Source organism: Accipiter gentilis, chromosome 6 (assembly GCF_929443795.1).
Source record: "Accipiter gentilis chromosome 6, bAccGen1.1, whole genome shotgun sequence".
NCBI classification, from domain to species: Eukaryota; Metazoa; Chordata; class Aves; order Accipitriformes; family Accipitridae; genus Astur; species Astur gentilis.
The window spans coordinates 22,679,822-22,693,017 of NC_064885.1; the positions used below are offsets into that span (position 1 = coordinate 22,679,822).

The window sequence follows — 13,196 nt, forward strand, 5'->3', positions numbered from 1 at the left end:
ATTAATTGAATGATATTATGAAAATCCTTTCATTGTAGTGTGTGCTTATGGGGGGAATAAATTAATCTCCCACTTCTTTTTCCCTTTGTATCTTATAGTGTCAAAAGTAAAAAAAAAAAAAAAAAAGCAGTGTTTCTTCATTGACTTTGTATACGAGATAAAGAAGAAATGCTTTTTGGAAGATGCTAAAATGATTTCAGAAAACTGCTATAATTTGGTAGTATGCTGGGTTAATTAGCATATGCTTTAAGGCATTTTGAGAGATGTTGATGGTAATCATAAGAAGCTTAGTAACAAATATTTGAATTTTAGGTTCAATATGCACATGTCTTGAAACTGCCAGAAAAATGAGAGAGACAATTGTGGGAGAGGCAAGTATCATACTGTGAGCTAAAGGAGGTGTGGATTTGACTTGGAGTGAGGTCGAAGCACGATCCAGACCAGAATTAAGTGAAGACAGGTCTCCTGAGGACTTTTCTGACTTCTTTAAAGACTCAGAAGAGCAGTCAAGTAGACTGGATGACTATAGAGTTTGTTACAGAACTGTAAAAGCTGTAAGACCTTTATCAATAAATAAGCCCCAACGGTACTAATGCTGTATTTAGACTCTCTTTTGTAGACTACAGTAATCTATTGTTGTTTTTAATGGCTCTTTCCATTCATTTGCCTTCTAAAAAGGAAACAGTGTAGTCCTTTGATCTAATACTTTGTCTGCTTGAACACCACGGAAAACACATGTTATTTTTGCTTGAAGTTATAATATCATTTTTTGCACTTCGAGTAAAGAGAATAGGGGCTTGCTTTTGGTACAGTTAGCAGACAGAATCTGGTATGATATCATTACAAAAAGGTAATGTTCATTTGTTCAGAAACTTGGTGTGTGCCTGGTGTGGTCACCAAGTGACACTTGAAGGTTCTGTAGCTCCTTGTGAGAAGTTTCGTCCTCTTGGCTTTTACAAATTCTGCATTTACTATCAAAAGTGACATTTGCATAGATAAATGCTGTTTGGGAAGGGAAAAAAATAATATCAATATCTCCTTTGTATCAGTGTCCACCTCAAGTTCTTTCCTGAGGTAATCGGCTGTTAGTTTTCTACTTGACTAACTATTCAGTTTTAGCTTTTAAATAAATGACTCCTAGTAATTGATCTCAATAATTAAAGTATTTCTTCTATCGCAGTTTCTCTTTTAATCATAACCTTGACAAACATACTTCTTTTTCTGTAGCATCTTATGTCGTGGTGAAGGTACATTATTTATGCCACTCTTGCATTTTTATGAACATGTAAATTATTAAACAAACTGTAGTTGCATGTAGCCTTATCAAGATAATGTCTTTCCACATCTGTTTCTTAAATTCTGTACTTCATCTTAATTAGATTAACGTTGCAATTTTTATAGATATGTAGTCTTAGATTTGTAAGTGTTTCAAAAGAGTATTCAGTTGACTGAGTCAGAGGGCAGATTGAATGCTGTGGTTTGTTGACCTTCAGGTTTGTTCAAGAAACGAGGCTTACACTGTACTTCATTTTGCAGTATACATAGTAGAAATAAGGCAATCGTTCAGTGGTCCAATAGCTTTGATAGGAAAGAATGTTAAAGGAATCTCAGCCTGTTCCTATCCAGGAATTCATTTTGATCAAAAGTAGTCCTAAAATTAATAAACGTAAGGATTGAGAGGTGGGGAGTTTTTACCAAAAATGACCTTGTTGGGTCTGATTTGCAGCTTAGGCCTAAAGGAGGAACAAAACTCTGCTCTAGATCTGATTTATATTTATGCTTTAATTCTTTAATAAAAACAGTTTCTGCTCATGAGGATCACTTGGTAAGAAAATGTTTCACAAGTAGTCAATATAAATCAATAGCAATGTTTTCCTGCATGGTCCTGAGACAAGTAGCCCTGAGAAGCAAGGATGATTTTCTTCTTGCTCTGCGAGTTAACTGTCAAGTCTAGCAATGGTCTTCATGCTGCGATTTATTATTTTTATTATTTAAACAAAAGTAATTGGTTTAAAGAGCTAGCCTCTTACCAAAAGAGGCTTCCATGCACTCAGCCTGAGCATCGCTTTATCCAGGGACAGAAAGCGCCACTGTCTCCCATAGCAGTTCCTAAATACTGACCTTGCAGTCTTGAATTTGGTTAGTATAGTGGGGGTGGGGTGCAAAACCAACCTATAACAAAGTTGCTGTGCTGCTATGTGAGATTTGAGGCTTTGCTGTGTGTTTGACCGTAACGTTGAGCTGCATGAGTTATATTTAATACCTTTGCACATATATAATAGATGCAATAAATATATATTCATGCATGTTTCTGACGCAGTATTTAGCCATTATAGCTAAGCCATCCAAAATCTGCCAGCAGATTTTCTGAGTTGTCATGTGCATATGCTCCCTTTGGTACTATATTTCTCACTTGGCTGTCCTAATTCAGAACAATCAGCAAGTTAGTGTTTGCTTCTCTCAAAAAAACCCCCAAGACAAACCAAAAAACAAAAATGAAGAAAACCTCTAAGTTTTTGTATCTATAAACTTCTCAAGGGAAAAGGAAACTTAATGAAGGATGTCAGCTCAGTTGCTGGTAGAAATACACATATAGTTCAGATAGTTGCAGAGTATGATTTCTTTCTATGTACACTGGTTACAGTGTAGCAATAAAGAGATGACATTTCAGTATCAAAGCTTTTTAAGACTTTTACAAATAAGATATTTAAATTTTGAACAAGGATTTAAATGTTGGTCCATTTTAATGCTGGTGCATGAAAACTACACTATTAAATCTGGGATCTACTATCGCAGTGTTTAGTTTGTAAATAACAAAAAGATAAGCTGATTTCATTATTTGAGAGAAAAGAAGCATCCTTGGTGTTGTTACAGATAAAATTTAGTTTATAAAAATAAAATCATTAAAAGGCAAATTAACAGACATTAAAAATGGGAAATGTTCAAAATTAGGAAAAAGTATGGCTATAACTAGTGATATTAGGTGAAAAGCCATTCCATGTTCTGACAAAATTTGAAATATTTATTGTATTAATACATTTCCCAAATGTGGTAGCTTACCATCATAATGTTCAAAAAATTGCAGAAGGATGTCTCTTTAGCTCTTTTTTATTTTCTGGTTACTTTCATGGAAAGAAAATTTTAAGGCTATTTCAGTCTTTTCAACTATACAACTTAGTAATTTTCTTTGCTTCCTGCTCAAACAGTCCCAGCAGTCTTAGCTGTGTTGCCTAGATACTCCATCTCCTGCAGCATCTGTAAATTGGCCAATTCAACAGGAGGATTCATATTCTAAATAAAAGAGAAATCTTGGGGTGGGGAGGGGGAATCATTTGTTAGCTAGTAGCCTGAATGGTGCTGTGAATTTTGCTGTTGACAAAAAGAAGTTTTTATTTGCTCAGTTGTACAGGGTTAATCAGGAGAATTGCAGGTATGTTCTGAATTTGGTTACATATACAGAGATTACATTCAGGATAAAAAATACATTGTAGCCTGAAATATCTGTCCCCTTCAAGCAGAATGGTTCTTATTTCTATCATTTGATTTTTATTTTTTAATTCCCCTAGAATATATTTAACAAGTAGTAAGCCTTGAATTTATATTCAGAAATATGTTTAACAGTCATATTTTGTAATTCACTTCTGCAAGCATGTGCTTAACTTGTGCTCACTTTAAAAATAATATAATTAAAGTTGAGTAACTTGCATCTACATATGTGCATGAAAAGCTATATTAATACATTAATAAATAATTTTATGAGTTACTATACATTTTATTATTATATCTTGGAAGTTAGTTTATCTTGCCTGCCATTTTGTAGCTGAAGCTTTTTGTGAAGCACCAATAAATACTGTTCTTTCTTCTTTCCTTTCTTCCTTCCCACAAGTGGTAGCTGACAGTTTCATCAGTTATAGCTTTGATTTAGCTAGAATTAAGGTTTTTGTAAGCAAAGCAGCAAAAGAACCAGAATGGATAATGCAGTTCTTTTAGTTTTCTTGCACATCTATTTGCAGAACTTGCTAATTAAGTAAACGGGGTTTAAGGAAAATGATGATTGACAGTTTATTCATGTTTAGAATTTTTTGAAGGACAAAGTTTAGAAAATTGATAGTTCAGCTTGCTGTGTCTGTAACGCTAAAAAGCTATTTGCTAATGAGTTTAATTTTTGCAACTTAGGTCTTCCATTTTTAGATTGCAGTGCTGGGCTGTGAAAATAATGACATTTACAGAAAGTTCCATTTGACATTCACATCTGGAGCTAGATTAAGCATTCTAATGTATGCTTAGGACAACATGAAATCTCCACTGCTTTAGAAAGGAACAAAGCATTTTTTTATGTACCTCTGCTTCTCAAATATTAATCTTCACTTGCATTGTTAGAATGTCATAAATTCGCTAGTTTTCCTTTCATTTTAAAGTAAAAATGAAAAAAAATTTTTATTTTTCCTCTCATGTTGTTTTTTGTCTCATTTTGCATTTTTTTTTCTTACTGGCAGTTATACCATAATTTATCATAACCTTTTCCTCCCAAGATTTTTTTTTTTCCTGAGTGTAAATTAAATACTGGGAAACTCCAGTTTTATAAAATGATATGACAATGAGCTACCTTTCTGTTGACAGAGGCACTGATTCTTATGAGACCTCCTGTATACACATTCTGTGAGCATAGCTCTGCAAGAGGTGCTTTCTCAAATTTAAGAGAGTTTCTCAGTTGGGTCTTCTATGTAAGCATGAATGTCTTTGTAAACTTGATTCCTGACACTTACTCATACTTTAGTAGTGTTATTGCTCCCTCTTGTGGTTCTTGCGACTCTGGAAGTTTTTTTTAGACCTGAGGTTTTTGAATCAAAACAGTTTATCATTCTAGCAAACTGTAAATATGAACAATAAACACAAAACTCAGACTTCTGTAGAAGTTCTCTGAGAAAATTGATCTTCTTTATATATATATATATATATATATATAAAATTTTTTTTTGTGAGTAACATTAAAAAATATTTACTGTGTTCAGGCTGAAAGTCCTATTAAAATGAGAACCATCTGGGGCAGAGTTGGGTTGCCAAATAGTTTCTGATTCAGTTCTGCACAAAAGTAGAGAGGTGACTGTGTGACAGTTGTTGAACATTGACATTTAACAAAGAAATCCCTACTTATGTAATGTATTTCTGTTGTAGAAGTGTGATCATAGATTTTTTTAAATTTTATTTTAAAGGTTTAAATCCCATTTGATTACATTGTTTGTGGACTGTTTTGTATATGTAGTTTTCAGCACAGCCATACAACAGTGAACTGAGTCTATAGTGTATTTGAAATTTGCACAACAGTTTTGGAGATCTAAACATTCTTTCTCCAACTAGAATTACGTTTCAGTGAGTTAACCTAGACTTTTTTGCATGTATTTCTTTTCTAGTTGTGTTCATTACTTCCATTGTGGGGGTATCTTATCTGTTTAAGTGTCCAGCAGTGTTGGATTCTTTCTTCCTGGGGAATGGTACAATACCCAAAACAATGACTTCCAATTTTAATGGGGCCACTGGATACAACTTTCTGGGTACCACTTAATTGGGGCTACATGTGCTATTTGATTTGAAGTCTGAGATTGTAGTCAGCATTGTACATTACAAAACTTCCTGCAAGATCATCTACTTAAAATATCGGCTATTTGAACCCATTTACATTGTCAGCGCCCTTGGCTGTGGTGTTAAAATGCAGTGGTACTTCAGAAACTGGAGAGAGTATTTTTTTTTGTAAGGATTTTTTTTTTTAATTTACAGCAGTATTAGTGACTGCATTCAGAAAAGAACAAAAAAAAAATCTCCAAATTACTTATGAAAAGGTATCATAATTTTAACATGACAAGATAATTGGTTTCCCTATAGGTCTTTGGTAGTTAGTAAGTAGTTCTATTTCTTTTGGATACTTGCAGAAGTCCTGACTAAGAGCAGATGTTGTCTCAGTGGGAAATAATCTCACACCATGAAATTTCCAAGCTGACATACTTAGAATACTTGACTCTCTTGAGCTGTTTTCCCATATGCTTTTGCAAGTTTTCACATTTTGGTTTACCCCTCTAGGAAGCCTTCTCATCCTCAGCTTGAAGCTTTCATTAAATATATGTCCAAAGGGTCTGCAGCCCAAATGGATGGTTCCCTAAGTAGCCTGCCTCGTTACCCTAGTCATTCTTTGTGTGAAATGGGAGAGCTTACACAGACAGGTAAGTTTCCATAGTAGCTTTATCTTTTCTTCTGCTCTGTTAAATACAGTCTGTAGGAGGATGGATCTTCTGTTTTTCTTTACATAGAAATAAATGTTTTTTTATGGGAAGCTTATAATGTTGGTCATAGCCTAGGTTATGCTGGGATACGAATAAAGTATTAGACTCTCTACTGTAAAAGTGTTAACAGTTCTAGAAACCACGCTTGCCAATTCTGTTACAGATTGATCACACTTTTTATTTGTGACAAGTTGGAGCACCTTTCCTTGTCACTGTTGTGAAAAATGGCATTGCTCAATCCCTCCTGAGGAAGATCTGGTACTCTATTGCTGATTGGTTTGCAATTCAGAATGGTCCTGGAACTGAAGAACACCTAGTTGCCAGTTTTTACCTGTGATGTAACTACTGTGTTCCCTGCAAAAGATTCAGATGTAACAGACACGTTTGATGCTTGTATTATGGAAATAGAAAAACTGTACATATCTGATGCTTTTTTTCCTTCCCCCCACACCCCAAGCTTTGTAATGAAGTTCCAAGAGTGTGCTTTCTGGCATAATTATTATGTGTATTTTCACCACAGGAAAATGAAGTTTTATTTTCTTATTCCATTTATCATTTCCGCTGAGCTAGGTATTGGGAGAAAACGTGGAAATATCAGCAATTAAATTCCAAACAACTTTTTCAAAAAGTGAAGTTTTGAGACTTCATCAATACTACCACTGAGAGAAAGGCTGCTGAACTCTGCTAGTGAGCATACTGTTTAGTTTATCTGTACAAAAAGGGTAGGGGAGATGGGAGGTAACTGGAAGTGTTACAGTCAGGGATTTGACTGTGTAGAAGAAAGTATGTGGAGAGCTTGGGACTATTGTGGTGCTGGGGGTATTGGGAATATTAGAAAGAGACAAAAGGTTTGGGATTGGAGAGGGAAACAAGGTAGTGCTGGATCAGAGCATTGATAAAAGGGCCATTTGGAAAAGATCTGGGGCTGCTGTCAGTAGGCAATAGAAATATGAGGGGAGCAAAAGCTAAGAGGATAGAAGTATAGAAACAAGTTGCTGATTTGTAAGAAACAGATTTACCCAGATTCCACAGCCCTTGGAATTGTTTGTGTTCTCCACCCAGAAGAGCCAGCTGAACTGGTATGAACTGAAGTCCCTGTATTTGTTTGCTGCATGTATTCTTCTGCATGTGTTCGTATTGGTGCATCAAAAATGAAAATACAGAAGTGCTTTCCCACAGACATGTGGAAACATACTGTTGCACAACTGGGTAAAAATGTGATTGTGAAAAGGGTTAGTTACGTGGATTTTTCTCTTCAACATTCGTTAATTTAATTTAAAAATTCACATTAATAGTGCTTCTCTGTTCTCCTGTGTCTTTTCAGATTTTACCATTGATCCATTCTGTTTTATTACTGCACCTTGCTTTTAACTGTGTTGCTCTTTTTATCTTAAATACTAGTGACTGAAAGAGCGTATCATAGTGGTTCTGGGCCGTCAGTGGGTTTGGAGACTGACTAGAGAGAATGAAAAGAGTGTTGAATATTTGGGGAGCTAGCACCATTTTTCTCATGCCGACTGTCTTTCAAGGAATCTATTTTTTAGTCCAAAACCTGCCTGTCAAATCCTCATTATGTTTTGGGATCCCATCAGAATAAATATTTGTGTAAGGCCAGTGTCAAGTCTCGCAAAGTGACATCAGGAGGAATCTAGCCAGGTTACCAAGGAACTCTTCCTAATACAGCATGTTGTGTGTGACACTGGATTCATCACTGCACATGGCTTGTAACTGAGCTAGTATTTGGGACTCCTGTTGCTTGTACCAAGTTATATAGGTGTTCTAGTGCATAAAGGGTTCATGCCTGTTGCTTTGCTGCTTTGGGAGGATAACACAAGCAAGGTAGATTCTGGAGTAAAGGTTTTGGCATGTGAGAAGGATACACACCCTCCTCCAGCTGGGTAAAGGCAGAACATTAGTGTAAGAATTATCAAGCAGTTTGAGTATTTCCTGAAGAAAGATGGAGAAGGAAGTTTGATGTGATTGCCACACCTTACCACTCTATTTTGTGAGTTTACACACTATTTTACATTCTCTGTATTTGTTTCCTGACTGCTGGTAGTTTTCCTGGCTGCCATAAATTTGCAGCATTCACTGCCTGTCTGAAAACCTGACTCAGGTGCAGGCTGGATCCATCTTCATAGCCATCTTTCTTTTATAGTGATGTTAGACCCATTCAGTCTGTGTCTCTAGTCCAAAGAACAAATATTAAACCACTAAGGTTTTAAACAAATTTTAGGGAAACAGCTTTTTCTATCTGTATCTCAGTTTAGCTCCTAGAGTCTGAGAGACTGAAGAATAGCAGGTATCTCATATTTCATGCAGTTTTCCTAATAGTCAAGCATAGGTGAAGTTCAGTTTTTGAAGTTCATAACCTTTTAACTAATTGTTCATGTATCAGTAAGACTGCTAGCTGTATTTTCTTTTCTCCAAAACTAAGAAGTTTCTAATCATGTGTTGTAATTTCTGTAAAAAATTATCTTTCAGGGGTTGTACAACACTTGAGAAATGGACAACTATTACGAGAAATTTACATAAGCAAACATAAACTGCTTCTGAGTGACTGGACAGCAAAACAGCTCTACCTGGAGACGACAGGAAAAAGTCGAACCCTGCAAAGTGCGTTGGCACTGCTCTACACTTTTTTGCCAGATTTTGACTGGAAGAAAATTAATCTGAGGCATCAGTGGAGCACCATTTTTTGCTCTGGAAGCTGCGACTGTCCTATGCGAAACCACTACCTAGAAGAGGAACAGCGCAGACAGTACAGTTTACGGGTGAAAAACAATGATTTGGAGAAAATATATGTGGATATGGCAAAGATTGTAGGCATTCCTACCAGGCAGTTGAGAGCTTCTAACCCAATAGATTCTCTCTTGTGCTATTTTTGCCACAATGTCAGTTTTCCGTGTACCAAAACTGGCTGCATTGGTATGGAACACTTCAAAGTAATCAAAAGACATCAGTTGGAGGATGAGAGAGAAAGACAGGATAAGAAACTTTATTTCTTGTATGCACTATTGGCTACTCATCCTCTCCTCAATCAGACTGTTAATCGGCTGCAGCGTATTGCAGAAGGCAAGAAAGAAGAAGTATTTGTTCTTTACTCTGCGCATGATGTCACGTTGTCACCTGTTCTTAGTGCCTTGGGCATTACAGAGGCCAGATTTCCTAGATTTGCTGCCAGATTAGTTTTTGAGCTGTGGCAGGATGGGAAGAGACCCAAAGAGCACTTCATCCGCATCCTGTATAATGGTGCTGATGTCACATTCCAGACCTCGTTTTGCAAGGATTATTATAAACGTTCCAGCAAGCCGATGTGCCCACTAGAAAAATTTGTCAACTTTGTCAAGAGGGATATGTTCTTAATTTTTAACAGCACTAGTTATTATGATGCATGTCGTAGAAGACCACTGTAGAGAAGGAAAGTGAAAAAGAAGCATCGTTAACTTGTGTATCAGTGGAAGTCGGTATTCTGGTTGAGGCGCAGTTAACTTTTGTGATTTCTTGTACTTGTATGTGTAAGTACAAAAGGGTATTGCTTGAAACATTCTTTCAGTAGTTTCATTTTCATTCAGACTGCAGATGGTCTCCAACAGAGGAACAAATATTGAGGGAGTGTTATGTATATGTGTATGCTCACATATGCTGTGTTAACTGTAATGATAAATCACGTGGGCTACTGTAACCTGGATGTCACTTGATGAAGAGTGAGAGAGCATAGACTTTGTTTCTCTGTATTCCAGAGCAATACTTGGATACCATAAGTTTAAAACCAAAACCATTATTTTTTTCACCACCGTCTCAGTCATTTTAGGCAGTTTGTGTCAAGGCCTTTATGAATTCCAGGCATCTGCATTAAACCATTTGTAAGGAATTCTTGAAGCTCCCTACTCAGATAGAAGCCTTTTAATGTTTAGGGAAGGTCTTTAAAACAAAGTGCACATGTGTATCTCGGCATAATTACCTGAGCATGTACAAATGAGCATGTGCCTTTTTGATCTCGCAGACCTATAAATACTTGGCTATTGTTGCCAGTGCCAGAGAAGGGTATACTGGAAAAAGGATACAAAACTCTATTCTTTGATTGCACTTTCAGCACTTTGAATAGTTCAAACACAGTCTAGAAATATGTCAAGGTCTTGTGACATTAAAATAGATAGCAAATGCTAACATTACCACTAAACCTGAGTGGGAAATTAAAAGTCAGTTTTATGGTGAAGTGTTGGGCTCTTTCCCATTGTGAATGTGTTTAAGCTGTTGTGTGTGCTATGGAACAAATCATTGTTTTAGGAATTTGATACAGTGACTGCTTGAGACAGGTTGACTGAACACTAAGAAAATTTTGTAGTTGAGGTAGTATTTTTATGGACTAGGAAGCTCTTCTTTTGTAAGATCAGACTTGTACATATTGTACTGTGTATATTTATAACACAGTAGATCTTTCTTACTTGTTTAGTTTGTAAACACTTGTGAAGCTCGCTTTTAGACATTTTTTTCTCCTTCACCAGGATGTTTAGACTTAAGAATAAACTGTCTTTTATGGGTAACTTGAACAATGAGTAGATATGAAAACTTGTACTTCAGACTGCTTTCGTCTCTTTAGGAGTAGTAAATTGAGAACCAATTTTTAATAGAACTCAGAAATTTTATAATGGTGAAGGTTTTTTACACCTCTAGAAATTAGTCTGTGACTTGTGATTCAATGGTGCTAGTTTATCAAAGAAAACATAACTCAGCATAAGTTCTCTGACTATTGGCATTCCACTCTCTCTGTTCTCAATGCTGCATTTGAACACATTTCTTAAAATAAAACTTTGGGGACTCTTTGTATACTTGTGTGTTAGATTTATTGTGACTCAGCTGTTTGCAATAACAAGATAAGCATGTATTGTTAAGCAGCTTGTTTCATTAGTAACTTCTGTACTTAGTATGTTCTGGTTCCCAGTCTGAGAAGGAGCAGGTAAATGTTTCATGAATACTGAAATGGAAAACATGATAGAAAATTTGGGGCTTTTGTACCACATTAGAATGTGTAACTTTGGGAAATGTTTTCTTTCTGTCTAAGAGACTAGCTCTGTTAGTCATCATACATGTTTGTGTTCTGGAGGGCAAACAGGAAGAGAGAATCTGAAAGTTGAGCTTGCTTTGTATAAACTACGTGAACTGGACCATTTGTCCAATATAAGTACCAAATACTCTGAAGAGCTAGCTGTTGAGCTATCAGCAAAAGGCAGCTATAGGTCTTTAGAGTGTTATCTGTTGGAGCTTTGATGCTGTTTGGTGACCATTTGCAGGAATGATGCTGAAGTGCAGAAAACATTACCATGGACATACCATTGGTGTTTCAAGTGTGTTATTTAGAAACTTTGAACCCTTAACAGCTTCTGCAAATGCCAGTCTTGGTGTCTTCAAAAGCCTGTGCTAGGAATACCATCTAACCTTGCATCATATTTTGAAGGCAGACCATGGAATTATTTTGTTTTGTTTTGATTTCCTTGTGCAGAAAGATCCCCTTTGTTGTAGGGGTTTTGAGATGCAGCCATGAATCGGAAGAGATGTGAATTTGGGTGGATTTCTCATTTGTTGGGCTCAAAGAAGCATTGAGATCCCAGATATTAATGGATATTGCAGCTGTTTTCCAAACTTCTAGCTTAACTTTTTTTGTAGAGCAGCAAAAATGCACTGATTTTATGGACCTTTGGTTGCTGGTCAAATAGTAAGCTTTCTGCTTGAAGTCTTAAGTAAACCTTGGGGTTAATCCCCCTAGATAAATCAGTTGAATCGGGTGCTTGGAAATGTCTTCATCTGTGTAGGCATACCTCAAGAAGAAAGTGAGACAGATGCCGAAAGATCAGATTCTATTAGTAGCTGCAGTTCCTCAGATTACCCCAGATAAATATGTGTCCATTATGGATGTCTGATCTCAATCAATGCTGCTATGTTGAAGGGTGTCCCTAATAATGGTGATAGCGATGAATATGAAGTATTGCTATCCCCTAGCCAGAGTTCTCTTTATGCATAGAGAGGTATGGGAACTGGTATTTCATTCCTCATTTCTGTTCTCTGTTCCTCAGCCTTTGCTTCCCCATTACCTGTAAACTTCCTTTGTGTTTAAGGAGGGTGGGAAAGTGGGTGTAGGAATACTTCATGCTCTTTCCAGCATTGTTGATGCCAAGCACTCCCCCTGCTGTCACTCCTTACTGCACGGTCTCTGAATAAAAGAATGATCCTTAACAATGTTTTTAAGAAAGTCAGTGTGGTGCAGAGTGACTTCAGAAAGAACAAGCATACAGTACATAAATGGAGGAGCACAAGCTGAATGTAACCCTTTTGCATAGAGAAACGTGTAAGAAAAGAGGTGTTTGGCCATAACGGAATGTAACAAGGTGAAAGAAGGAGTGCACTTAATAGCTGTTGATGTCTTTCCTTTGTTGTTTTTTCTTGTGGCATCCATGTGGCAGTACACTTCCCCCCCCCCAGCAGGAAACGAGACTTCTCCAGGCAGGGAGAAGAGAAAAAAACCCCTAAACTCTAGAGGCCACAGGTTGAAATTTGAATTGACCGTTTGAGACATGCCAGGTGCACTGAGGTGACCTTCTTGGCCAGTAGGGATTAAATGCCCACAGGTCAGATTTGACAAGGGTATAAATGGGGTCCTGCCGAAGGACATGTGGGAATCAGTCCTCTTCCTCAGAGCAGTGGGTCTGCAGTTGGGGACTCCCCCTTGGGTCGGGGCACTGCCTGAGGTAACTCCTCAAGGGAGAGAGCCCTCAACTTTTAGGTGAGTGATAAGCACATTTTGAGTCATCACTTTTAAGGATTCTTAAGTCGGCTGTGTAGTACTAATTCCCCTTACATCATTGAGCCTGTGGTTTACAGATGTTACCGGAGTTCTAACTGACTTTTCTACTGAAGAATAAA

The 13,196-nt window shown here is 36.9% G+C and overlaps 1 protein-coding gene across 6 annotated transcripts in view; it reads left to right on the top strand.

The window, feature by feature from the left end:
- Window positions 1–12,793, top strand: part of PXYLP1 (2-phosphoxylose phosphatase 1) — a 61,416-nt gene extending 48,623 nt beyond the window's left edge. For all 6 annotated transcript variants that reach the window (XM_049803665.1, XM_049803662.1, XM_049803663.1 and 3 more), the window contains 2 exons: window positions 6,076–6,215; window positions 8,760–12,793. In XM_049803665.1, coding sequence (XP_049659622.1) covers window positions 6,076–6,215; window positions 8,760–9,691 — 1,072 coding nt within the window. In that variant the 3' untranslated portion in view covers window positions 9,692–12,793. The remainder of the gene's footprint in view (window positions 1–6,075; window positions 6,216–8,759) is intronic.
- Window positions 12,794–13,196: the final 403 nt, after the last annotated feature.